The 27434-nt window shown below is 50.6% G+C and overlaps 1 protein-coding gene across 1 annotated transcript; it reads left to right on the top strand.

The window, feature by feature from the left end:
• Positions 1-10875: 10875 nt before the first annotated feature.
• Positions 10876-22455, top strand: LOC311200201 (C-type lectin domain family 4 member A-like). Its single transcript, XM_084274389.1, has 6 exons — positions 10876-11067; positions 13779-13895; positions 20176-20271; positions 20876-21027; positions 21262-21374; positions 22256-22455. The coding sequence occupies exons 1-6, from the start codon at positions 11001-11003 to the stop codon at positions 22395-22397; spliced, it is 687 nt and encodes a 228-aa protein (XP_084130515.1). The 5' UTR covers positions 10876-11000; the 3' UTR covers positions 22398-22455.
• Positions 22456-27434: the final 4979 nt, after the last annotated feature.

The raw sequence follows: 27434 nt of genomic DNA, 5'->3' as shown, positions 1-27434 counted from the left end.
TTGAACTGGGGAGCCCACAATGCACACAATATTGTGGAGGAGGCCTCACCAGGGCACAGTAGAGGGGAAGGAGAACCTCCCTTAGCTTGCTGACCACACTCTTCTTGATACACCCCAGGTGCCATTGGCTTTCTTGGCCAGGAGGGCACACTGCTGGCTCACAGTGAACCTATTGTCCTCCAGGACTCCTGGGTCTTTTTCCACAGAGCTGCTTCCCAGCAGATCAGCCCTACCCTCTGCTGGTGTCTGGGGTTATTCCTCCCCAGGTGCAGGACCCTACATCTGCCCTTGTTGAATTTTAACCTGTCCAGATGTCACTGGGTGGCAGCACAGCCACTCCTCCCAGTTTTGTATCATCAGCAAACCAGCTGAGGGTGCACCCTGTCCCTTCATCCAAGTCATTAATGAATATATTGAACAGGGCTGGACCCAGTACTGTCCCCTGAGGAACACCACTAATAACAGGTCTCCATCTAGACTTGGTGCCTCTGATCCCACCCTTTGGGCTCCGTCTTTCAGCCAATTTTTGATCCACCTCACTGTCCATTCAGCTAACCCACATTTCCTGAGCTTGCCTAGGATGATGCTGTGGGAGATGGTGTCAAAAGCCTTGCTGAAGCCAAGGTAGACAGGTTGCAACTTGCAAGGACTTGTTTTCCCTTCTCTTTTTCCAGGCACTGTAGGACGGCAAGTGCTGCGTGTTGGGGCAGAGGCAGCTGTCTTTTTTAGGAGGTTGTCTTTCAAACCTTGAAGCAGCGTGAAGAGACATTCCCTGAAAGAGGGAGCTGCCTGTAACGCCTTGGTTTTTAGGGATGAGAGGAGGTGTGGCGCTCCCCTGCCCACCTAGCCTGGTCTGCGAGACTGGCTGCGTTGGTGACGCCCCCGACCGTGGCTTGGGAGTTTAGTCCCAGCCGTGACCATGTGCTGCCATCTGCTGCTGAATCCCCTTATTGTGGGGCTTCTGCCAGTCCACGGGCTCAGCCGCTACCTGGAGGGACCGGCTGGAGGTCGGGAGGGGGAAAACGCAGGCAAACATCACCTGGGACCTGCCTACGAGGGTTGAAGTGCTCTCTGGAAACAAACGAACGGCTCTTGAGTTGAAAGGAAGGAAGTTTAGTAGAGCAGAAAAGGAAGATTAATAATAATAAACAAACTAATAATAATAAACTAAAAAAGTGATGAACAGAACAATTTCTCACCTCCTGAAGCCAATGCTCAGCTAGCTCCTTAGCTGCCCGGCCTCCCAGCCAACCCCCAGTTATATATGGAATATATGGTATGGCATATCTTGTTGGCCAGTTTGGGTAGCAATCCTGGCTGTGTTCCCTCCCAGGTTCTTGGGCCCTCCCTGCCTTCTCATTGGCAGGCCTGTATGAGAAGCTGAAGAGTCCTTGACTGATTGTCAACAGCTAAAACATCAGTGCATTATCAACATTCTACTCAACAGTTCAAACAGTTCAGAGATGCACGGAGATGCTGCATCAGTACTCCTATACAAACCATTGCTTTGATTAGCTGTGAGGGACGAGGAACTGGATTCCAGTGAGCAGCCATGCCAAGATGGGTAGGAGAGCATAAAGAATATGTGCTAAGGGGCCACATATATGGCAGCATAGGCTGCATATCTGGCCCACATTTAGGGGCTGCTGTCACTGGTACCTAAAGCTAAAGTATGGGTACATCTACAAAGCACACTTGGAAATGACTGTTGCATACTTTTTGGGTTGAAGAGCAGGAAAAGTCCTTAAGCAATATATTCCACGTGGAAATAGGATTTCAGTAAGCAGAGAATCTGCCCTGGGTGCTCTGGTCTAGCTTCAAATGTAGCCCTGCTTTGAGCAAGGGTTGCAAAAGATGCCTCCAGCCTCAGCTATCTCCTAGAACAACTTTTGTGCCTCGCTGCGGTGAGGTAGGTCCCTGTGGTGGGCCATCAGTCTGGTGAGACATCTTTGATGGGGGGTGGTAGGTGATGGGGAACATCACATGAGGTCTGACAGTGGTCCTTCAGCTCAGGAAGGGTCGAGTCTGTTCAAGGACCAGTGTGGTGTGTTGTGCCTGCCCAGTCTTTAAAGGCTAAATGTGCAAAACACCCTGAACCGGAGGCAGAGCCTAAAAGAGACGTGGGCTGTGGTGCTGCAGGACAGTGTGAGTCAGCAAAGGGCACTTTGCCCTCTGCATCAGTGCCAGCTGGCAGCTCCGGGCCTGCAGGGAGGCGGCAGCCGGGCCCTTTGCCCTCTGAGTCAACGCCGGCTCCATGCTGGAGGCTGGAGCCCGGGAGCACCATCTCCCTGCCCTTTGCTTTACTGAATGCTGACTTCAGTGTCCCAGCATGGTAAAAACTGGCGATGCGGGCGCCAGGAGAGTGTGCCCTTGGCAACCAAAAAGTGCCCTTCCCCACCTGACTGCGCTGGCACCTGCGGTGTGAGGAAGCCCACAGCCTGAGCCCTTGCAGACCAGCATTAAAAGCTTCCTCAGCTTACTTCAGTGACGAGGTGCCACAGAGTGTCTGGCTGAGGTCACTCTGCCCCCCTCCCCCGGGTTTAATTCAGCTTTTTACAACTGTTTTCAGGCGGCCATTGCCTTACTCCTTCCTGACAGGAGGGCTGTGCTGCTCTGGGGGCCGGTTGTGCCCCTCTCCCTGCTGCTGGCCTAGCGCGGGATGGCTGCAGAGGCTCCAAATGGCGCGCAGGGCCTACTTGGCTATGGAGGGCTGCTGGGACGCGGGGTAAGGATCGGCGCAGGAGGCCGTTCGCAATCTTTCTGATAACGGCGCCCTTGAGGATGGGAGCGGCGGGAGAGCCGCGGGATGCCCGCGCCGAGGGGAGCTCTGCGGGGCCTGGGCGGCTTGTGGTGCTGCTCCAGTGCCATCTGGTGGGGCAGCCTGGCCGGCGCAGCTCTCCCCGCAGCCGTGGCTGTATTTGCCTGGGTGTGCGGGCGGAGGAGGTGAGGAGGCGGAGGGAAACAGCTCGAGAGCCAAGAAGAGCGGACCTAAAGTTGCAGCATGGGTCTGGGTGGGCTTTAGCTGGTTGTTTTCCATTTTTTGTGCTTGTTGTGGGTTTGTGTGGCTGGGTTCTGGTGAAGAAGGGGGGGGCTCAAAGCCAGAGGCATTGCTGGTGAAGGCTGAGCCCATCAGCAATGGTCACAGCGCCTCTAGGAATCATATTTAGGAGAAAAAAAACATGGCAAACAGCCACTTTTTGCCACCAGAGAAGGGAGTGAGAAGATATAAGAAACTGTGCAGACACCAAGGCCGGTGAAGGGGGGGAGAAGGCGCCCCAGATGCCAGAGAGAAAGATGCCCCTGCAGCCCGTGGAAAAACCCATGGTGGAGCAGGTGTCCCCCCGCAGCCCATGGAAAAGGCTGAGACCCCACCTCCAGCCCATGGAGAGGCCCCACACTGGATGGAGCAGATGGAAACATACAGGAGATGCTGTGACCTGGGTTGGAGCAAGCCCCTGCCAGCACTTGCAGCCCATGGAGAGAGACAGAGACACAGAGATGAGCGATAGAGAGAGACCCACATTGGAGCAGGTTTGCTGGGTGTGTGTGTGACCATGTGGAGGAGCAGGCTGGAGCAGTCTGGGCCTGAGAGACATTCTATGATTTATGACTGCACCCCATAGAAGTGACCCACACTGGGGCAGCTGGTGAAGAGCTGAAGCCCTGTGGGAAAGGACTCATGTTGGAGAAGTTTGTGAAGGACTGTCTCCCGTGGGTGGGACCCCACAGTGCAGCAGGGGAAGGGTGTGAGGAATGCCCCCCTGGCTAAGAAGGAATACAACTCATGAGGAACTGACCAAAACCGCTATTCCCTGCCCCTCCCCATGCTACAATGGGGGTGAAGAAGGGGGAGAAATCTTGACTAATCTGCTTAGAAGGGAGGGGTGGGGGAGGTGCTTTCAGATTTGGTTTTATTTCTCAGTATTCAACTCTGTTTTCATTGGATGGGGGTGGGGTGTGTGTAATAAATTAGATGAGTTTTTTATTCCATGCTGAGTCTGTTGTGCCCGTGACGCTGATTGTGGAATGATCTCTCCCTGTCCTTATCTTGACTCCTAAGCTTCTCAATATATGTTTTCCCCCCTGTCCAGATGCAAAGGGGAGGGATAGAATGTCTGGTGGGTGGGTGTCTGGTCTCCAGCCAGGGTCAAACCACCATAGTGCTTTTTTTTCCACTTCCCTTACTTCCCCTTCAAAAGAGGGACATAAGGTTCATTTCACCTCCCTGGGCAGAGCCGAATTCAAGGCTGTTTGAGAACCGTGCAGTCCTTGGACAGAGCTGACAAGGATGCATGAAAGATTGCTTCTGTGGGGAGGTGTTATGTGACCACAGCTTGTTCATGCAAATCCCATGTGCCCATTTTAAGAAGCTAAAAGTCACAGCTCTGCATCTGACAAGGGACACTGAGTCTGACCAGGACTTGGATCTGGCCCAGGTTTGGATTCAGATGTGCAGCTGTGGCAAGGAACTACACCATCTAGATCTGATCTCCAAAAACCTCTGGCCTTGAGGCTTGTGTCTCAGATCCAAAAGAGGAAGGGGGTGATGATGTGATGTTCCCAGTAACGTTATAAAACAAAGCTGTGAGATAATGCATCCGGATGTGTCCTCTGTTGGCTTTGATTGGTTAATTTGTTGATTAAGGGGAAAAATGACACATATTTTCTCTTCTGAAGAAACAATCCTGGGTTAATGGTATATGTGAAGTGGCAGGTTGGGGTCTTGTCTGTTTGAAAAACTGGACACAGTTCTTTCTTCTCTTATTCCTTTGCTGATACCTGAGGGATTTGGGGATCCTATAGTTGCAGGTGAGCACACCGATTTCCTTCTTTGAATCTGACTGAATTGAGCTTCTCCAGCTCAGATAACTTTGCCACATCATCTGTGCTGCCTGAAATCCTCACCTCTTGGTAAAACATGACAGACATTTGTGTGGGGCAGGAATGCACAAACCCTTTTAGGGAGGAATATTTCTTTCTCATCTTTCCTACTTTTCTCTCATTTCACCATGTGCTATGTGGTACTGTAACCACAGCGTTTTGGGGAGCTGCTGGGCTCCATCAAAGTGCCAGAGTGTCACTGCAGGTGGGTTTCTGCAATGGGGCCCACAGTACAAGAAAGATGTGGAACTGTTGGAGAGGGTTCAGAGGAGCCATGAAGATGATTAGAGGGCTGGAGCACTTCCCCTGTGAAGAGAGGCTGAAGGAGCTGGGCTTGTTCAACCTGGAGAAGAGAAGGCTGTGGGGGCACCTCACTGCAGCCTTCCAGTACCTGAAGGGAGCAGAGAAACAGGAGGGGATTCAACTTTTTAAAAGGGTAGACAGTGGCAGGTCAAGGAGGAATGGATTAAAGCTGAAGGAGGGATATCAGGGGGAAGTTTTTTACAGAGAGTGGTGAGGTGCTGGAACAGGCTGCCCAGAGAGGTGGTGGATGCCCCGTCCCTGGAGGTGCTCAAGGCCAGGCTGGATGTGGCCCTGGGCAACCTTGTGTAGATCCAGGCCTGGAGGTTGGTGGCCCTGCCTGTGGCAGGGGGGTTGGAACTCTGATCCTTGGGGTCCCTTCCAACCCAGACCATTCTATGATTCTATGATTCTGACTCGTGCCTGTCTGTGGTGAAGTGATGCCACTCACCAGAAATTAGCATGGCTTTGCAGTGCCACCTTCTATCTGTCCCACTCTCTGCTTTCACCTCCCTTTCTCACTCTCTGTTCGGTTCTCCTCTGTGTTCTCTTCGCCCCTGGATGCTCAAATATCCTTTTCTATGAGCTTTCACAACTCCATATAGCCCATTTCTTCCTAGGCCTCATAGTGTATCTCTGTGGCACCCTGGCTCACGTTCTGTCACAGTGGGGGTGACTGCCTTCCAGGACAGGTCTCTTCTCCATGTAGCTCTGGCTGCTGTTGCCAGACGTGCATGAGAAGGGTGTAGGATGCCTCCCTCTCAGGTCCCAACAGGCTGCAGCGCTCTCACACTGTTCTCTGGAGCTCCTACAGCGAGAACTGCAGCATCCTCCCCCTCCCTTCCCTAGCCAGTTCCTTGCAGGAGGGTACACAGTGGGATCCCTTATTGCTAAATGCCCTCTGACCAGCAAAACCCCTCAGAAGCTCTAACTGCTTGAATCCTTTTGATTAGGCATCTGCCATCCCTTACTAACTGCTCAGCCTCGGGCCCTGGGGCCCATTCTCCATGCTTTGGTGCCTTTTTATCTTCTCCCCTTGCTACAGGAGCTCTGCTCTCCCTTTATGACCTCCAGGGCCTTCAACCCCAGGAGAGGAGCACGGTGATGCAGCAAGGGAAAACCAGTGGCGTGGCACACATTCACTTCTGATGCTTCACCTCCTCACTTAGGTGCAGGAACAAAAAGCCAGGACTGGGTTTATGCTGTCTTCATCTGAGAGACCTGGAGACTTGTGTTAGCTAGAGGTACCATAAGAGCAGGAGGTGGCAGGGCTGACCCATCAGCAGGCAGCTAGGGTCCAGGAAAGATTGGAAGGATTGGATGTGGGCTTTGCTTAAATAAGAGGTCAGAGGCCTTGTGAGAGGGTCTGTGTTAGTGCTCCATCCAAGAAACTGGACAGAGCCACACATCAGGCTGAGTGATGATAGTGACAGTTACATGAATGACATTAAACAGAGCAATATAATAATAATATAACATATTTCCCCACCACCTTATTTCTGTCTTTCTGCCTTTCTTGCTCTCTGCTTTCCAGAATGCAGCACACTGCTTTCCCCATGTCTGTGCTCAGGGGGAGACCCCACCACTGGCAGAACAGCAGAGGCATTGTCCCTGGGAGATTGCTTTTGTACCAGATGGTTGGGGGAGCTGAAGCCTGCTCAGAGGATGACAGCCACATCAGCAACACTCTTCCTGCTGCTGGCTACAGAATCTCAAGCTATGCTCTTAGCACCTGACTGTACCCTGACCAACCTTCACCTGATAGATGCAGGACAAGAAGAACATCCAAAATGTTCTTCTTTATCTTTTGCTCCCTTCCAAATGTTACCAGAATAGGTCACTTTGCATTAAGCAAGCCCTCAATGCATTTCATTCCCATTATTTTTTTCCAGCTTCCACATTTAAGCCAAGTAAGCTTTCAGCATGCCCAGCATCCTGCTAATTCCATGCCTTTTGCAGAGTCACTTTTATTTTGGATTAGTTCCTCCCCACAAAAAAAACCCCAAATAACCCAGGGTTCTTGTGTGGGAAACTCTCCAATCTCTTCCACTGTCACAGTTAATTAATTTAGCTTTGTTTCAATGTCCTTGTTCTCTCTGACAGCTTCTTTTATACCCTGTTCTTTAGTTGTCTTCAGAGATGTGAAAAGGTTTCCAATTTCATTATCCACAGGAAAGAATTCTGATGGCTTCTGCTAGTTGTTTTCCAGACTCTTTGTTTAACCTTTGCTTTGTTGTGCTTTTACACTTAGTGGAGGTCATGATAATTTCAATTCTCCTCATTTGGATGCATGATTTGCTTTCTGGAGAAGGTATACTGATAATCCCTTTGGCTTCACATTTTAGCCAGCTCAGCTTCCTTTTGCCTTTTGCCAGACCTTCTAAAGAGGTGCTAGGTACTTTGGGCTGCCAATGCCATGCCCCTGTGTAACCTCCATGCCACTTGTGATAACTGAACTCCCTCAGCTGACCCTCTCCATCCTGAACAGCTTGTAACCAGTGTCTCTCTTCCCAGCAGCTTCCACCACAGCTGTGCCCAACTTCAAGGGGGGATTTTTTTCAGAACATGTGAGGTCACAGCTTTAGGATTCAAGTCCTTCTCTTTGCTTATCAATTCAATTTTAACTCAACTAGTTCAGCTTGATTTTTAGAAGAACTAAGTGGCATCTCCTCTGCTGGTACATGGACCTGCTTGCTGAATTGGGTGGAACTGGCTGTGAGGTGAAAGTCTGGCAGATAGTAGCCTATGCAAACTTCATCCATAGATGGGGGAGTGTCCTGCTTCCTCCAGGATGGAGATAACTTCCCAGGTGAGCCAAGTTAACCCAGGGCTGCTTTCCACTGTCCAGAATCAGGACAGGGAGAAAGACCACTAGTGCTTCTACTGCATTCTGTTTGGGTCAGCTAGCCAGGGGTGCTCATGCAGCTTGAAGAGCAACCTGCAGCAGCTCTACTATGAGTAAGGAAGGGAAGCAGAGCAGGACTGTTGTGATGGGCAAGCCTATGAGCTCTGGAATGGACCTGGGACTTGCAAGGTATGTGGGAGTAGGGAGCAGGGGAGGTACCTGGCAGTGCTGAGTGGGGATGAGGTGAAAGAGGTCTGTGGGGAAGCATGAGTATTGTGGGAGGACAAGTGTGTACTGGATGGGACACAGGTGGAGGGGGGAGGGAGGAACTGAGTAACAGCAATAGGAATGCAAGGAAACAGATTTGGGGTTTGGGTTTGTTTTTATAAGCAAGGTTTCCCATTTTTCTCTTTACAGCTCCACAACTCACTAACTGCTGTTCTCAGTTCTCCCTGTCTCCCACCCACTTACAGACCACCAGTGTATAGGTAATTCAAAGCACAATTTTTTTTTAGTGGAGGATCACCTTGATGTTGTTGCACAAGAGCCCAGCATTGTGGAATATGGAAGTATGGTTCAGGGTTGCATTTTGACAGCAAGAAACAAATGTGATGGTTGTGAAGGAAGAGTTGTGTCCTGATGTTTGAGTGCAATCTAGTGTATTCTAATAAAACCAGCTGCTAGATCCTGAATTTGCATTTCAAATTCCTCAGCTGTGTTCAGAGGTGGCAATGGCAACAAGCTCATGAAACTACACTGTGACTTCCTTCTTTGTCTGCTGATGTTATTTCCCTTTCCCTCGTGGTGGAAAGTTTGAAACCCTCACAGGAAGTAAGCATTTTCCTCATGAGTTTGGTTTGGTTTGGTTTGGCTGGCTAGGGGGAGGAAGCACATGGAGGATTAGTCTGACTGAAATCTCAGTGGAAAAATCTGGGGCTACGACAAGGTTTCAGCAGACACTTAGGGAGGCTTAATTCCAGTGAGAGGGCCAAGCCTGGAGACAAAGGGAGGTGCAGGAAAGATGTTGGAAAGAAAAGCAGGCAGTGTGCATCTTCTCAAGGGACCAGGCTCTCCAGCAGCTCTTCTTGTATAAATGCCACCCAATTTGCACACAGTGCAGAAAGGAGAAGTAAAACCAGCTCACTGCACAAGAGGAGGCTCCTTGGTAAAGAAATCCAGCCCCGTTCTGTTTAGAGGGCTGGTTCTCTAGAATTTGCATGCAAATGTCTGCTACATGCCTCCCTTCCCTCTGCCTTCTGCCACATCATTCTCCTCTGTTGCCTGTTCTTCCTTGTGTTCTTCCTTCCACTGTCCTAGCTCACCTCCAGCTCCACTCTGTGCACCCTCTTACTAGCTCCATGGGTGTTCTGCTCGTGTGTCATTCTTGTCTTCCTTGAGGAAATTCTAGCCAGCCAAACTAACCAAGCCACACTTCTTCCTTTGGAGGCTTCATGGTGGCTTTGCAGTACTTAGAGGGGGCTGATGGCAAAGGTGGAGGGAGACTTTTTACCAGCACCTGTGGTGACAGGACAAGGGGCAAAGATTTTAAACTGAAAGAAGCTAGATCCAGGTTAGATATAAGGAAGGAAATTATGATAATAAGGGTGGTGAGGCACTGGCACAGGTTGCCCAGAGAGGCTGTGGCTGCCCTGGCAGTGTTCAAGGACAGGTTGGATGGGGCTTTGGGCAACCTGGGCTAGTGAAGAGTCCCTGCACACAGCAAGGGGGTTGGAACCAGATGAGTTTTAAAGGTCCCTCCCAACCCAACGCATACCATTCTGTGATTCTCAAGTCCTATCTGCTGACTGAACCCTTCTTACTCTTTCTCCCCAAGGTATCCTGACTTATTGGCATTTCTTCTCAGAAGTCTTTCTGATTCATCACATATCTTAGCAGTCATGTCCCTTAATTGTCTTTGTTCAATATTTGCCCCAACTTGAAATCAGATTAAACAGTAGGCTGACATTTTCCCCTAGGTAATATCAGAGGCCTTTAACAGAAAGCAGCACAGGGAGTTAAATGACAGCAAAAATTATAAACCAGTCCTTTGTAGCCTCAGAAATGGAGCCTGACTCCCTGAAGCAAGCACTGCTCTGAACTTCCACAGGCTGTAAATCAGGTTGTGACAGAGAGGTCTCAGTGTGTGCTCTCCCAACAACCTCTCAAACCACCAGCACCACTTTTATTTTTTGGTTTAAATTCCACTTTGCTTGTTCTCCTCCCCAACCCTGGCCTCATCCTTTGCTTCTCCTTGGATATATCAAACTTCTGATTGTTTCTATTCCCCTGCCTCAGGCTGCAATTCTCCCATCTCACTTCTAGAGGAAGAGTTCTCCATTTGGCAGTTCTTCCAGTGCTAGCTGCCAGCTGGGGCCAATTTTCCAGGATGAGACATAGCATGTGATATTTGATGTAGCAAATGCTGCTTAACCATGAGAGACAAGTGAGGGCAGAATGTGTTTTGTGCTGGGCTGTGCTGCAGGTTAAGCTGGATGAGGGCCCATGATAGATGTAAACCCAAGAGCAATGGCAGAATTACTAACAAAGAAAGGCATGAAATTAAGGGTAGGGGAGAGAGTGAAAAAAAAAAAGAAGGATGAAAAAAGAAAAATCAAGAAATCTTAAAAAGGAAACCCGTTAGCTGAGACTCTGATATGGGGAAGGAGGGGTGTAACTTCCTTCTCAGCAGTTAGGTTCTCATTTTTCTTTTCTCTCTGGAGTGCCCATTATTCAGGGCCTGATTTCCCGGGCGAAGAAGATCTGTTCAGAGCATTTCTGCACTCCCAGGGCTCCTCAGGATATTGCCAGTGCTCCCAGTGCTGAGCACAGCCTTCTTTGACAGACAGGACGTGAATGAGCAGATGGGAAAGGCTCAGTAACTTACTGCTGTCTCCCTCTGGAACCAGGGACCAAAAAGGGCCACCTTTTACATATCAAGACTAAGGACAGAGATCAGTGATCACACCGTGGTTAAATGGCATCAGAAATCACCTACGCTGAGCTGAATTTCAAGAATGCATCACAGGCTCCAGGGGTGGAAGGTAAGGAATGGGTGAGCTATGCAGGGGAAAGGGGGCTGCAGGACAGGGAATGGAGTCTTTTCCTCCTGTGACTCTGGTTCTTACCTGGCCTTGACAAATTGGTGAGCAAGAGGAGTGTCTATCACTACATGAACAGGAGACTGACTGCAGTGAGAGGGTCAAGGAATGTCTACAAGAGGAGAGGGGGGAATTGTTAGAAGGTTGGAGGTGCAACATGAACCAAGATAAGTGTTGGGAGTACAAACAGTGGGTTTCAAGTGAGCATTCAGTAAGAAATGTACTTGGGCTCCCTTAGTCCCTTGCAACACCAACAGTGGTAGAGAGTCCAGGATGAGTGCTTAACCCTGCTGTGATGCAAGCAGGAGCTGCCTCTCTCTGTGCTATCTAGTCTTGGATGAGAGGGACATTTTTTGACAGACAGTTAGTACCAACATGAGAAACTGTGTTTTATTGCAAACAATCTGATATGTCACAAAGGTGGAGGTGCTCCCAGGGCAGCAAATAAATTCAAGCCCTGGCTGCTACAGCTCTTTCATCTGAGAGAGTGAGGCTACCGACTCCTGCTTCCTGAGAGAGCAGGAGTGGAGAACCAACCTGCCTCCTGACAGCTGAGCAGTCAGTTGCCTTCTGCAGCTTTTGAGAGGTGGCAATGGCTGTAGAAACTTATGGCCCTATTGTCCTTAGTTGACTGAGAACTGGTCCTTGGAGAAGAGAGACCCAACAGTTAAAAGGAAAAATGGACTTGAACAACCTAAAATACACAGAGGAGGTGTTATCTAAGATTCTTAGGAAGTCTGTGACTGACACCCACCACTCCTAAAATATAATGAACACAACAAACTTTTTTTTTATTGCTATTAAAAATCAAAGTTGGAAAATGGTGTCTTTAGTAGGCTTTGGGCTAACCTGAGGCATGTCCTGATCAGTGTGTATTCTGTGGTCATTTTGCCACAAAGTAGGAACAAATAGAGATGTTCCATGTGTGGCTCATTGCTCCTACCCTCATGTACAGGACCCTGTACAACAGCAGGTTCCAGTATGTGTGTGTAAATGAATGAAAGAATAAATAAATGCATTGTTATTGCTGTTACAGATATTAACTTGCCCAGGTACAGCTTTATCTCAGTTTTACAATCCCAGACAGAGCAGGCATCAGCTCCAGGTTATTCCTTGCCTGCTCCAAGGCACGAGTCATGGAAATAAGGCATGTAAATACTCCTGGATGACTTGAAAGCTTACTGGGTTTGATGCACCAAGATTAGCTGGTTACAGCTAGCATTTCCATCCTTGTGAGGTGGGGGTGGTGGAAGTTCCCCACTGTGTGCCCAGTGACCTATTCCACAGACGCTTGAGCCAGCAACGGTTGCTTTTTCTGCTGATGCCAAGCTCGTGCTATAGGTTTGGGAGTGTGCCCAGGGTCTGTCTTTGGGTGTGCCTGTCCAAGTGACCACACACTACTTGTAGCTTATATGATGATTTCATCCCTCTGCTCTCCTCAGGCATACAGCCTAGCACAGCCTAGTTTTACTACAGCAAATCTCTGAACCTGACTTGGTGTCCTGGATTCAGCTGGGATAGAGTTAATTTCTTTTCTAGCAGCAGGTGGAATGCTGTGTTGGGAGCTAGGATGAGAGCAGTGCTGACAGCACCCTGATGTTTCCAGTTGTTGCCCAGCAATCAAGGACTTTTGTTGTTCATATTTCCCTGCTAAGGAGAAGGGAGGGGACACAGCCAGGACAGGTGACCCGAACTGGCCAAAGAGGGTATTCCATGCCAATTACATCATGCTCAGCATAAAAGGGGGGCTGGTGGGGGGAGGAGCAGGCAGCTCCAGGACATGTGGTTTGGGGGACAATTTGGTTTCAGGACAGCTTTGAGTTTTATGGCCTGAGGTCTGTAGTTTTGTGAGAAACTGCACTCCGTGTCACCAGTCTCGTATGTTTTGCTATAAAGTCCTGTTATTGTTATATCTATCTTTCTGCTATCCCAGTAAACTATCCTTATCCCAACCCCGAGGTTTTGGTTCCTTTTTTTTGGTTTGGGTTTTTTTTTTTCCCTTTTCTTTCCCTCTTCCCCCTCCTTCAACTTCCCCCACCCCCTTTTAAAGAACAAGCAGCTGCGTGGTGACTGGTTCTCAACTGGGGCAAAACCACTACAGTTGAGAAGCAGAGATGCAAGGGAAAAAACATAATCTTCCAGTGATTCTGATCCAGCTTATGTTTGCACATTTTTTGTCTCCTTCCCTCATTCAACTTACACCAACCTTCTCCTACTCAGAAAGCCCATAAAGCTCAGAAGGAACTGAAGGAGGCATAAAAGATTTCTGTGGAGAAGTCAACCTGGAATCTTCATGTGAATGTCTCAAGTCTTACAGACAGAGCGATGTTGTGTTTAGCAGCTCTCAGCTCAACCTAGACAGACATGGTTTCACTCCAGATTTTGAGGCCATGTGAAGGCCTGACCTCCAAACACTAGCAATTAGCATTGCTTGCTCACTGATGGGGCTGGGAACAGTATTGCTAAACCTGACCTTCTCCACAAGTCACAGAGGTCTCCTGCGCCATCCCAACCTGCCCAGAGAAGTCTCCCAGACTTCCACTTCAGAAATGAAATTGCTTTTTTTTGTGTGTGTCTTGTACATCCTTGGTATGTGGGCTCACTAAGGGGAAGATGACACTAGTGTTGTGTTTGGTGTATTCCTTTGCTTTTAGTACCTCCTGAGACGAAGAAGCGTGAGCACCATCCCCAGAAATGCCAGCTTTGGCTCTCATGGCTGATCTCGCTGCTGCTCTTCTTGCTGTGCATTGCCCTTGTTGTTGTTCTCCTTGGTGAGTACATACAGACTGGTTCCAGTAGAGAGGCCTGGGATGAGTGCTGGGAGAAAATCATAGAATGGTTTGGGTTGGGAGGGACTTTTAAAGCTCATCTAGGTCCAACGCCCCTGCCATGGGCAGGCACACCCTGCACTAGATCAGGTTCCCCAAAGCCCCATCCAACCTCACCTTGAACACTGCCAGGGATGGGGCATCCTGTTCCAGTGCCTCACCACCATCATAGTCTACGTTATTTTCCTAATGTCAAATGTAAATCTACCCTTTTAGTTTAAACCCATTTCTCCGTGTCCCATCACTACACTCCCTGATAAACACTCCCTCTCTATCTTTCCTGTTGGGCCCCTCAGGACCTATCCCTAGAAGGGGTAGGACCTTCCCCTGGAAGGCTGCAATAAGGTCTCCTTGATGCTTTCTCTTCTCCAGGCTGAACAAGCCAACTCTCTCAGCCTGTCTTCACAGGAGAGGTACTACAACTCTCAGGTCATCTTTGTGGCCCTCCTCTGGACTGGTTCCAGCTGCTCAATGTCTTTCCTGTACTGGGCTCCATAGGGCTGGATGCAGTGCTCCAGGTGGCATCTTACTATGGCAGCATAGAGGGGGAGAATCACTTCCCTCCACCTGCTGGTCACACTGTTCTTGATGCAGCCCAGGATATGGCAGGTGCACATTGCTGGCCCCTGTTGAGCTTCTCATCCACCAACACACTCCGGTCCTTCTCCTCAGGGCTGCTCTCAGTCCATTCTCTGCCCAGCCTGTGCTTGGGATTGTGCTGACACACGTGCAGGACCTTGCACTTGGCCTTGTTGAACTACATGTAGTTCATGTGGACCCATCACTAAAGCCTATCAAAGTCTCTTCTGGATGGCATCCCTTCCCTCCAGCAAGTCACAGCTTGGTGTCATGGGCAAGCAGCTGAGGGTGCACTCCATCTCACTGTCCATGACTCCAACAAAGATGTTAAACAGTGCTGGTCCCAGTACCAACCCCCTACTTGTTACTGGTCTCAGTCTGGACATTGCACTATTGAACACAACTCCTTAAGTATAACTGTACAGCCAATTCCTTACCCACCATCAAATCAATGTCTCTCCACTACAGAGACAAGGATATTGTGTGGGCAGGGTCAAATACTTTGCATAAGTCCAGGTAGATGACATCTGTCACTCTTCCCATATCCACCAGCACTGTAACCCCATCACAGAATGCCACCAAACTTGTCAGGCATGATTTACCTCAAAGTAAGACATGTTGGCTGTCACCAGTCACCTCTTTCCTTTCCATGTGCCTGAGCATAGCTTCCAGGAGGATCTGCTCCATGATCTTGCCAGACACAGAAATGAGACCAACTGGCCTGTAGTACCCCAGGTCTTCCTTTTTTTTTAGCTTTTTGAAGATTGGGGTTATGTTTCCCCTTTTTCAGTCAGTGAGGACTTCACTGTACTACCACAACTTCCCAAGTATGAGGGATAGTGGCTTAGCCACTTCATCTACCGGTTCCCTCAGGACCCACAGATGCTTCTTGCCAGGTCCAGTGGATGTGTGGGCCTTCAGGTTTCTTAGAAATTCTTGAACATAATATTCCCTTACAGTTCATTCTCCCAGTCCCCACCTTTGCCTTCTGTGACCTGGGCAGTGTGACTACAGCCCTTGCTGGTGAAGGCAAACAGTTCTTGAGTAGATCAGCCTTCTCCATATCCTGGATAAGAAGGTAATTCATTTCATTCTGCAGAGGACCCACATTTTCCCTAGTCTTCCTTTTGTCACAGACACAGAAACTTTTCCTGTTGCCCTTGATGTCCCCAGCCAGATTTATCTCTATCAGGGCTTTAGCTTTCCTAGCCAGATCCCTGGCTGTTCAGACAATATCCCTGTATTACCAAGTGACCTGCCCCTTGCTCCCAGCCTCTGTAGGCCTTCTTTCTGTGTCTGAGTTGGTCCAGGAGCTCCTTGCTCACCCATGCAGGCCTCCAAGCATTTTTGCCTGACTTCCTCTTGCAGGGATGCATTGCTCCTGAGCTTGGAGGAGGTGATCCCTGAATTCTAACTAGCTGTCTTGGGCCCCTATTTCCTCCAGGGCATTCTCCCACAGTACTCTACCAAGCAGGTCCCTGAAGAGACCAAAGTCTGCTCTGCTGAAGTCCAGGGTAGTGAGTGTGCTGCACATCCTCCTCACTGCCCTAAGGATCTTCAACTCCTTGGTCACTGCAGCCAAGGCTGCTCTTGAGTTTCACACTGCCCTTGAGCTCCTCCTTGTTGGTGAGAACACGGTCCAGCATGGCACCTTTCCTTGTTGGCTCCTCTATCACTTGGGGGAGGAAGTTGTCATCAATGGAACTTTCCAATGTTCCATTGATATCATCTAGGAACTTTCTGGATTGCTTGTGCCTTGCTGCATTATCCCTCCAACAGATACCAGGGTGGTTAAACTCTTCCATGAGGGCCAGGGCTTGTGAACATGGTGCTGCTCCTATCTGTCTATGGAGGACCTCAGTCTCCCTGGTCAGGTGGCCTGTAGCAGACCACCACTATAATGGCCCCTGTCCCTGCCCTCCCTTTAATGCTGACCCACAAGCTCTGGGTCAGCTCCTCACCTATCCCCAGGCAGAGCTCCATGCACTCCAGCTGGTCCTTGACATAGAGGGTGATGCCCCGCTCCTCATCTTCCTTTCCTAAAGAGCCTGTATCCTTCCATCCCAACACTCCAGTGATAGGAGCCACCTCACCACGCTCTGAGTGATGCCAGTAAGGTCAAAACCCTGCAGGAGTGAGCACGTCTCTCTCTCCTCTTGGTTACTGCCCGTGCTGAATGCATTTGCACAGCAGCATTTCAATCGTCTGATGAAGGTGACTGGCTGGCTGGAGCACCTGGGATTCCCTTGGTGTACTTCACCACTGTTTCCCTGTTGGTTATATTACCTCAGGAGCCCCTGGCTCATCTCTGCTAGACCTCAGGTGTGGTGTGGTGTGTCCAGCAGGTCTCTGAGCAACAAGCTGGAGCCAGGGAAAGCAGAGAAATCAGAGCCCACAAGGAAATATCCTTCAACAAGGAGGGAGCTCTTGCTCAGGAACTCTTTTGTCATGAGAAAGGATGCAAGTGCCACATTTGGACTCAGAAAACCCAACTGTTCAGTATTTGAAAAGTCTGTTTAGAAGCAAAGTTCTTCCTGACTACTTAAACGTTGGGGGTTTAAGGGAACAGTTGTGACATGGTGCAAACTTCTCTCTTGCAGGGCAGCAAAACCAGATGTTTAGGGCTGCTGGTATGCAGGAGATGGCATGATGCCAGACAGTGCTGTTGGACACATCCTCTTTCTCAAAATAACAAAAATAGTTAGGTGGGAGGGGACTTCTGGGAGTCTCTAGTCTCGTGCCCTATTTGAAGCACGGCCATCTTCAGAACTTCAGGGTTACTTGGGCTTTCTGAAAGGCTTTTCCACCCTGATTCTGTGTATGTCTGCATACATCCCCCAGATCTTCCACTGTTTTCCCTGAGGCCTTCTCAGTGTTCCCAGGCTGCACATCCCCATCTTGCCTCTTTGGGACCACAAAACAATTCTCCACCTGCACACCACACAAAAAGAACTTAATTACATTCAGCAGAGGGGGAAAAGACCCTGGAGATGGCAAGCACAAATGTCTATACAGACAGCTAGACCTGCCCTGGAGCTCTCTTAGGTGCTTTGACACACTCTGTGTCCTAGTGGAAAAGAAACAGCTTTTCATAATTAGTCCTGGCATCTAAAAGATTAACTGCACAGTGCAAACTCTCACACTCTCTGGTGTTAACCACATTCTGCTAGAATATTCCATGAAGAGGGATTCTTGCACATGCAGAATGTGGAGATTGTGGTCGTTATTTCATTCTCTGAGAAGCATCATTTGTGGCATGTCTCACCCATTGTCAACAAAGGTGATGGATTCTGGAAGAAGGCTAACTTGGCTGCCCTTCCTTTTGATGTTAGTAGTTCCCAAGTCCCAGAAGTTTGCATTGCTTTGTTCCCAAAAGTCTTTTCACATTACTCTGCTAAGTGGTTGGAGAGGTTTGCAGTAGGCCTTGAGAGTCTAATACTCTTGTCTGTCCAGGTTCTTTTACCTGTTCCACACATGGAGGGTTTAATCCTTAATGGCAACTTTACTTACCCAGGGTAACTGATGTTTTGGTTTAGCAGAGTAATACAGCAGTGCATTTAAATAAAAATACAAGCACTTAGAAGAGGGTAGCAATTGCAGTCACAGAAAGGTAGGGGTATGAAGGCATCTCTGGAGATCATCTGATCCAACCCCCCTGCTAAAGCAGGATCACCTAGAGCAGGTTGCACAGGACAGCAGTCAGGTGGGTTTTTAGTACCTCTGGAGAAGGAGACTTCACAACCTCTCTGGGCAGCCTCTGCCAGTGCTCTGCCACCCTCACAGTAAAGCAGTTTTTCCTCATGTTCGGGTAGAACTTCCCAGTTTGTGCCTGTTGCCCCTTGTCCTGTTGCTGGGCACTCCTGAATAGAGTGTGTCCCCTTCCTCTTGACACTCACCCTTTAGAGATTTATACATGTTGATGAGATCCCCTCTCAGTCTTCCCTTCTCCAACTAAACAGACCCAGCGCTCTTGCTTTTCCTCATATGAGAGATGCTGCAGTCCCCTTATTATCTTTGTAGAGGATCCCTTGGCCTGCTGGCAACGCTCTTCTTAATTCCAGCTTGGGTTGCCATTGGCTTTCTTGGCCAGGAGGGCACACTGCTGGCTCATGGTGACCCTATTGTCCTTCAGGACTCCTAGGTCTTTTTCCACAGAGCTGCTTCCCAGCAGATCAGCCCTACCCCGTGCTGGTGCCTGGGGTTATTCCTCCCCAGATGCAGGACCCTACACCTGCCCTTGTTGAATTTCATAGGGTCACTCACTGCCCAGCTCTCCAGCCTGTCCAGATGTCACTGGACAGCAGCACAGCCTTCCAGCCTGTCAGCCACTCCTCCCAGTCTTATATCATCAGCAAACCTGCCGAGGGTGCACCCTGGCCTCCCATGCACCTCACTGATGAGGAAGTTGGACAAGCCAGGACCCAGTACTGACCCCTGGGGTACACTGCCAGCTCCAGGCTTCCAACTAGACTCTGTGCCCTTTATCACAACCCTCTGGGCTCTGCCATTCAGCCAGTTCTCAACGCACCTTTCTTTGCCACAGGCATGGTCAGTTGTGCATCGCCCTTGCCCATCTCCTCCAGGTCTTCTGCCTTTATAGGAATTCACTCATCAGGCACTGTGATTACTCTGCCCCCCTCACTACTAACAACATTTCTAGATGAAACAGTTGATGAAAATAGACATCTGTATTGCTTAGCACACCATGGTCAACTTCCAGTCAACAGCCCTGACTGTCTGCATTAGCAATAACCTTACAGTCCATCAGGCTGTGCATGTGGCCTGCTGACACCTGTCACTAACACTCTATTATTCTCCAGAAGGTGGCTGGTAAGTACTAGAAGCTTACCTTCCACACTGGTTTCAGCAGCTCTAGCTCTGTGTGATTGCATTCACAAGGGCTATCGTTTTGCTGGTGAAATAGGCCCATCGGATGTGTTACTCATCCAAACGACTATTGATGCCTGCCTTAGGAAGAGAGAAACAGTGCCATTGAAGTTTTGCTTTTTATTCACTGATTGTAAATAGATTTAGACAGGCAGCTTGGCTGTAGGTACCTACATGGCAAATGTGTGTGCTTGGAATCAATTCAACCCTGTCTAGTATGTCCTCAGTGTGATGTCCTCCAAGTGGTCCTTCTGGACATGGAAGATGGACTATTTCTGCCTGAGATGGCAGCCATACCACTTGTTCAGGCTACTTTTCTCAGAGCCATGGACCAGGGATCAAATAACCCCACATCTCCAGCTTCACAGCACCCAGGGGAGCCCGGTGTCAGCTGCTTGGTGTTGGGACAGACTCTGTTGACAAGCCATAGGCCAGCTATGGCCACCTGGGACTGCTTGGGCAGACCACAGGCTTCTCTAGCTTTGGTGGCTCCGTCAACCTGGCTAGGTCTTGTCAGTCAGTGGATGTAGAAGTCCTTGAGGGAAGCTGTGGGATGCTGGGAGCAGAAATGCCTGTGTTCCCTTTGCCAAAAGGACATCAGTTACGACTTATGAAATGGAAGGAGACAGCCTGAGGAGAGACGATGCTGAGGCAGAAGTTGGTGGGGAAATGGGGGGAAAAAAACAATGCCCAGAGATGGTGTTTTGAGGAGCCAGGACAAAGGGGTAATCCTGCTTCTTCTCCTCTTCCCTTCCAGTTGTTCGCTGCTCCCATGGCCGTGAGCAGCCTCCTGCGTTCCTGCAGCAGAAGTTCACAGAGTGGGACTGCATCTCAGCAGCACAGCAAGGCGAAGGTCGGTGGTGCTGGCACGAGTGCAGGAGTGCAGCTTTGGGATGGGAACAGTCAGTGCTGCATCTGGTCTGACAGCAAGCAGCGGTGGAAGCAGGCTCTGGAGATGCAGGCTCTAGAGGAGATGGGTGGAAAGGAAAAGGATTTCCTGCTAACAGCTGTAGGGGAGTAGAGGGCTGTGTTAATGCTGTCCTGGAGGGCAGTGAACACTGACAACACAAGGGGCAGGTACAGAGGCACAGGGAAGGTTAACAAGGGAGCAATAATAAAAGTGCCTCTCTAGTCAAGGAAAGAAAGGATATTCCCCGTTTCCTGGGGCCTAGAGGAGACTGTACAAACAGAAGTCAAAACAAATGACCAAAATAGCTTTGTCAAGTCAAGACCTGAGGTCACTTACAAGGATTACTGTGGTTTATGTACACAAATCTCATTGGTCATACCCCAAAACAATGGGAAAAAATATCTGTACTATCCTTGTTCATTGAAGCCCTTTCTATCAGGAAAAGTGATCTAAGGAGAACACAAGCATTGCTGCTGAACAACAGGGTCCTTGCATTCACCACATCTCTCACTATTAAAATCCATCTCTGTGGTCCTTCCCTGCACAGAGCAAGGCTGGACCTGCTGCCCAAAGGGCTGGAAACGCTTCCAGAAGAGCTGCTATTACATTTCAGAGGATACAATGAGCTGGAACGCGACTGTGCAGAACTGCACGGGAATGGGCTCCCACCTGGTGGTGATCAACAGCAAAGAAGAGCAGGTAGGTGCAGGGCTGAGAGGGGCACAGCAGCCACAGACATGGTGCCAGTCCCCAGAAGGGACTCGGGGCCCCTCCTTGCTCCTGCAGCTGAGGAGTCTGTGTGTGTGTGTGTCCTCTGTGCATCAGTTCAGTGCTGGTTCCCCTCTGCCTCCAGCCCCACCCCGCAGGGACTGCTGCTGTCTCCCTCTGCTCAGTCCTGCACCTCATGGACATTGCACTCTCCCTCATTTCCAGGAGTTCCTCACTAGAGAGCTACAGTCTTCATCAGAAGCAAATTACTACATCGGTCTGCGTGCGCGGAAGGTGGGAGAGTGGCACTGGATTGACCAGACTCCACTTACTCTGGAGTAAGTATCCCTGGATGGAGAGGGTTTGGTGCAGCTCTTGCTAGTGCAAGAGAGTAGGAGTGATCACAGAATCCCTGGGTTGGAAAAGACCTTTGAGATCATCGAGTCCAACCTTGTGAGGGTGTCTGCTGATGCTTGAGGGGAAGATGAGACAATCCTTGTGAGAGGTCAGTGATGGAGCAGGAGAGGGATGTGTAGGACACCAGGTGCACATGGCCCTACCCATGGTGGTTAGTGGTTGTTAGTTAGCTACCTGTGATGTTGCCATCAATGCTGTAGGCTCAGAAGAAGCTGCATCTTATCAGCAGGAAGAAACCTTGAGAGATGACTAGCCTTACCTGCCTTCCATATGACCCCCACCATGCATATGTACACAGGGCTGGTGCTGAGATGCTGTGGAAGAGTTGAGGCACAGGGAGAGAGCACCAGGGCTGTGATTTCTGTGTCTTCTTCTGGAGAACAAACTCGCACAGGCCTCTACCTCTGGAGATATTCAAGACCTGTCTGGACACCTATCTGTGCAATATGAGCTGGGGAGCTGCTTTGGCAGGGGGGTTGGACCCGATGATCTCTCGAGGTCCCTTCCAACCCCTGTGATTCCATGATTCTACTGGATGTGAGGTGCATGGGGTGAGCTGAGCAGTGGTGAGTGGCCTCCCTCACCAAGACTGAGCAGGGCCCCTTTGTGTTGGCTGTGGGCAGAAGGCAGGTTTCCATGCAAGACTGGTGCCAGTGGGACAGCAGAGGGAGAGGAAGGATACAGCTTCTGCGTGTGAATCAGCATCTGGAAATCTTCCCTCTCCCCTCCAAGCCTTGTACTCCACCATGGCCCTTTTCCAGTAGGGATATGCTGAGGAGTAACACCTCTGTCTCTGTCTCAGGTTCTGGCGGGAAGGGGAACCCAGCAATGTGGAAACGGAGATGTGTGTTGTTATCCATGCGAATCCAAACCCACGGAACTGGAATGATGTCCCCTGTATACGGCATCATCGGGCCTGTGAGGCTGCAGCAGTGACTGTGTGATGGAGTGACCCTTGCTCTGAGTAAAGCTGCAGGAGGAGCAGTGAGCTGGGAACACTTCAGGGCTGTGTTGGGAGGGGTGGGGGGGCCTAGCATCCTGCATCCTCACTCTTCTGGAAGAGATGATGTAAGTGGAAGTGATGTTACCCTGTGTCCAGCATCCCCTGTACATGTATATATATATATATCTATATTTCTGCAAGTACTGTGCCTCCTGGACAGGAAATAATCCATGCTGGGAGAGCTTTCTGTGCTGTCTCTGAGATTGCTCGTCCCTCCCATCCCATCGTGGTGAAGACAGATTTGTCAGTGGAAGCTGCAGCAAGCATGGCAGGTGCAAGGATAGGTCTGTATTGGAAGAGGGGTAATACCTTCCTCTCAATGCCACTTCCCCCATGGGAGTGACAGTGGAGTCTCGGCGTCATCATAGCAGCTCCTGGGCTCCTGTGTTCCCTTCCCTCTGAGTGGATGCGGCGGCCACGGAGTGGAAAGAGGCTGAGTTCTCCAGGAAGAAGACACAGGAATGGAAAACAGATGTTCAGAGCTGCCATTTCTTCTCCTTGAGCAGCGGTGTCTGCTGTTTCTCCTGTCACACAGAGAACGTCCTCTACTTGCATGGGTTTTGCTGCCCAAATACTGATTCCCTGTACTAGGGAAAATAAAATACTAGGCCAATGAAAAAGGTTCTGTGCTCTGTGTCTTTCCCCCCCTCTCTTCCCCCCCCGCCTCTTTCCCCCCCGCCTCTTTCCCCCCCTCTCTTTCCCCCCCTCTCTTTCCCCCCCTCTCTTTCCCCCCCTCTCTTTCCCCCCCTCTCTTTCCCCCCCTCTCTTTCCCCCCCTCTCTTTCCCCCCCTCTCTTTCCCCCCCTCTCTTTCCCCCCCTCTCTTTCCCCCCCTCTCTTTCCCCCCCTCTCTTTCCCCCCCTCTCTTTCCCTCCCTCTCTTTCCCTCCCTCTCTTTCCCCCCCTCTCTTTCCCCCCCTCTCTTTCCCCCCCTCTCTTTCCCCCCCTCTCCTTCCCCCCCTCTCCTTCCCCCCCTCTCTTTCCCCCCCTCTCTTTCCCCCCCTCTCTTTCCCCCCCTCTCTTTCCCCCCCTCTCTTTCCCCCTCTAAGCTGCAAGTGTTTTGCAGGTTTGGCAGGCACATCTAGTAGGGCTAGAGGGAACATGGAGAGTGGTGGCTGTTGGAGTTTTGGCAGGTGGGCTAGAAAGGTCTGCTAGGAGCTCACGATCCAGAGATGTTGCTGTGCTAGGATAGAGCCTTACACATCTACTGCAGTGTATTCTGCATCCACCGAGTGAGAGTAAAGCCCTAGTAAAGCCCTCGGAGACAAAGTGGCTGCACAATCCCGAAACTTGGGAAGGGCCTGGGCGCAGGAAGCTCTTTGTCCTGGAGTCAGACAGAGCTGTCAGTCACCTGGATGTTGTGAGTTCAGCTGTTGATTTGTGGGGAACAGTAGCTTGGTTTGTGTTGCTGCAAAGAAAGTGATTTGTTCCTCCTCAGCTTTAGGCCCTGCGCAGGTGAGGGTGCTTGCACAGACCTTCGGTTTGGTCAAGTTGCCTGGACAGCAACAACTGACTAAACAGGAACGTGACTGTGAACAGCTGTGTGAGTGTCACACAAACTATCTGAGAGAGCTTTTGGCCTGGTTGGAAGGGTCTAACCCCCCTCCAAAGCAGGTCCCCTAAGACAGGTCACACAGGGAGGTGTCCAGACGGCTCTTGAATATCTCCAGAGAAGGAGACTCCACCACCCCCCTGGGCAGCCTGTCCCAGGGCTCTGTCACCCTCACTGTGAAAAAGTTCTTCTGCATGTTGGTGCGGAACTTCCTGTGCTCCAACTTGCAGCCATTGCCCCTTGTCCTGTCTCCACAGACCACTGAGAAGGGGCTGGCCACTTCCCTCTGTCTCCACACTTCAGATATTTATAAACAGTGATCAGATGCCCTCTCAGCCTTCTTTTCTCAAAGCTGAACAGTCCCAGCTCACGCAGCCTGTCCTCATAGGGGAGATGCTCCAGGCCTTTAACCATCTTCGTAGCCTCCTCTGGACTCTTTCCAGGAGATCCCTGTCTTTTTTATACCAGGGAGCGCAGAGCTGGACACAATACTCCAGGTGGGGCCTGACCAGGGCAGAGTAGAGGGGAAACAAGAACCTTTTTAAGATAGAGAAGTGGGAAGGAAGTGACGGTGGAAATCTGTCCTGATAGCCACCCTGCAACTTTGCAACCTCTGTACGTAAGATATCCTCCCTCCTGGGTGCTGCAGGCAGCCCCCATTCCTGGCAGAAAGGGGGGCAACATGTCCAGGCCCACAACTCCAGCGTGTGCCCGAGAGCTTGTGCTTTCCCCCTGCCTTGCAGGTTAGCACACTGCAGCAAGAGTTGTGCAGACACACGGACCTGCATCTGCAGCAGGAAGCAGGTGAGGACGCAGCAATCCCTGGTCTGGGAGGTGGGATGTGTTCGTGCGGCCTGTGCTTCCTGTGGTGGGGGCGGCAGGCAGGAGGTTGCACAAGAGAGCGCGTGAACGAGTGTGGAAGTGGCGCTTAGCGCTGCTGGGGCTCAGTTACGTAAAGACTAGAAATGTCCAGTTGTTTGTCAATGTTTTGTGTAGCTGGCACCTTGCTTTATCCGTTGGTTTGCTGATAGAGATCCCCAGCATACAGGTCATGGTTTGTCAGTTCCTTACATGCCCCGAACAAATCGTTAAGCTGCTTTTGCCCTGCTCATTTGGGGCTTCAACTGATGTGTTAGCCATCCCGTGCCTCCCCATGTGCATCCCAGCGTGCCTCTTCACTGGAAGCAGCTAGCTGATGGGATGGGATGTGGGATGGAATCCCACAGTGGCCTGGGGTGCAGCCTTCACTCTGCCGTGCGCCATCTACTCCGCTGTGTGCCACCTACTCCAGGCCACTCACAGTGCAACGAGATCTGGTGGAGATTATTTATCCTTAGGGACACTTTATCCTGCAGCGTGTTGACTCAAGTTGCCTCCAGCAGTGCTAGAAGCACCTTGTATGCCCGTGCCTTTTCTAGTTGTGGCCAAGTAAGACGTCGTGATCCATAATGCACGGGGGTTCTGGCACCACCTAGTGATCCGTTGTGACCTCCAGCTCCGTAACAGGCAGGTCATACTCAATCCCTCCACTCAAAGATGCACCCTCTTTTCCCCAGCAGTTAGTTAAAAACAGCGTTGGCAAGCTCTGTGCTGTGCTCTGGGTTCCTGGGATGGGGCTTCACGTGGGGCTTGCTCAGGCTGAGTCACAGATATGCTTTCCTGTCATTTACCGACTCTGTTTTGCAGGATGTTGTAAGTGGGTTTAGCCTTTCGCTTGCAAATACCAACAACATGGGCATTGTCACACCCAGGCTCATCAGGAAAGAACAACCACCAAAGAGGTAAGGTCAGTAGTATGTCCTGTGAAGCTGTTTGAGTATGTGCAAGAGGAGGTTGGCTGAGCCAGAGTGATACGACTCTTCTTCTGTTTCCATTTGTCTCTGTGCGTTTCTGTGTTGCAACGAGCGTCTTGTGAAGCGCCCTGGCAGAGAAGTGATGAAAATCGCCCCGCCTCCATATGATGTGGGGAACACCCAGGACATGGCTCTTCCTGAGCACCAGATCAGAGGCTGTGGAGGCTCCTCAGCAGTGTGGGAGCTGCCCTAGTGCTACTCTGTGCAGGAGCAACGCTGTATTCGTGGCCATGTCGGTGATGTACAGTACTTGGCTGAGAAGAGTGGTAGAGATGATGAATCACCCAGGGCGAGTCCGTGCTGGAGCTGCAGGTAAGCACAAAGCCTTCCTTTCTCTCCTCCCACAGATGAAGGAGGAGGTAGGGGGAAATACAGGGTTGGGATAGATGTAACGATCATGGCATAGTGGCTGGCTTCATACCAGGAGAAGGGGCTTAGGACAAGAGCAAAGCGAGAGATGAGGGAACTAGGGAGTGCTCAGGGTAGGAATGACCTTATTCCCAGAGTTGGGGGGATGAAGGTCCAGGCATAGCACTGTCTGCCATCCCCTGTGGTGTTGATTCTGTAAATGGTGGTACTGGAGAGTGCTATTCTACCACCATGATCCAGGTAAAAATACCCACATCAAGCTAAGCATGAGCCACTGCTCCCACCTCTGGCGTCTCTAAGGAGAACCAAGCGAGGACTCTCTCAAGAGCTTGGAAGTGCCCCTTCTCCCTGTGGAGACAATCTCTTCTGTGCTTCTGCCTCTGTAAACGCCCAGCTGGACAGTCACTCCTCTGCCTGTGCACTGGTGCATAAAAGGGCTTGGGGGACAGAGGCAAAACAAAGGGAGCTGAGAGAAAGAAGCTCTAACGGGAGCTGAAGAGGCGGGAGGTGTGGACAGAGCATTCAGTGAAAGGGGTGATGGAGGGGTGGTAAGGAAGACGTGTTGGGGAGAAAGGAGGTGGGACAGGACAGAGGAAGGAGTGCAGGCTGTGAAGAGTACATGCAGGGCCTGTGATAAAAAGTGAAACAAAAGAGCAGCTTCAGAGCAGCCTCCCCTGTTGCCCTACTCTGGATGTCACCCACTGCTAATGATGGGCAGCAGGACCTGGTTGCAGCAGCACCTGGTTACAGCGCTCCTGGGGCTCCCCAGTCCTTGGAATAAGGGTACCAGCAGGTTGTTGGGGTACAGCTGTGCTATCCTGCCCCTGACTCTGAGCTGGGGGATTCCTATTCTTGCCTTGTGTTTTTCAGCCCCTGTGGAAGACAGAAGCTGCTCCTGGCTGAAACCCTGCGTCTTCCTCGTTTCCGTCATTGTCATCAAAACTGCCCTTGTAGCCATCTGCATTGGTAGGTTCCAGGGCCTCATAATTCCCTGGGAGGAAGGGGGCCATTGCCTGCCTTTTGTCAGATGGAAAAATATTATCCTAGTCTCTCTGCCAGCAGGCAAATGCCCTCCACCCAAACAGCCTGTTGTGCAGCCCCTCTCCTGCCTCTGTCCTCTTAGTCAGGAGTTAGGTCCCTTCCACAGCTAAGGTTTGTTCTCTGGAAGGGCCTTCCCACTGCTCCTCTTGCTTTCCCACCTGCCTGA

Source organism: Gallinula chloropus, assembly GCF_964237585.1.
Source record: "Gallinula chloropus genome assembly, chromosome: 1".
Lineage (NCBI taxonomy): Eukaryota > Metazoa > Chordata > Aves > Gruiformes > Rallidae > Gallinula > Gallinula chloropus.
The sequence above is the reverse complement of the archived record's forward strand: the minus strand, read 5'-3'. Positions and strand labels throughout refer to the sequence as shown.

Coding starts and splice junctions, on each gene's coding strand:
- LOC311200201 (XM_084274389.1), top strand. CDS start 11,001: ATGGCATCAGAAATCACCTACGCTGAGCTGAATTTCAAGAATGCATCA. Junction 20,272..20,875: donor AGCAGCACAGCAAGGCGAAG/GTCGGTGGTGCT, acceptor TTCCCTGCACAG/AGCAAGGCTGGACCTGCTGC. Junction 21,375..22,255: donor CAGACTCCACTTACTCTGGA/GTAAGTATCCCT, acceptor TCTCTGTCTCAG/GTTCTGGCGGGAAGGGGAAC.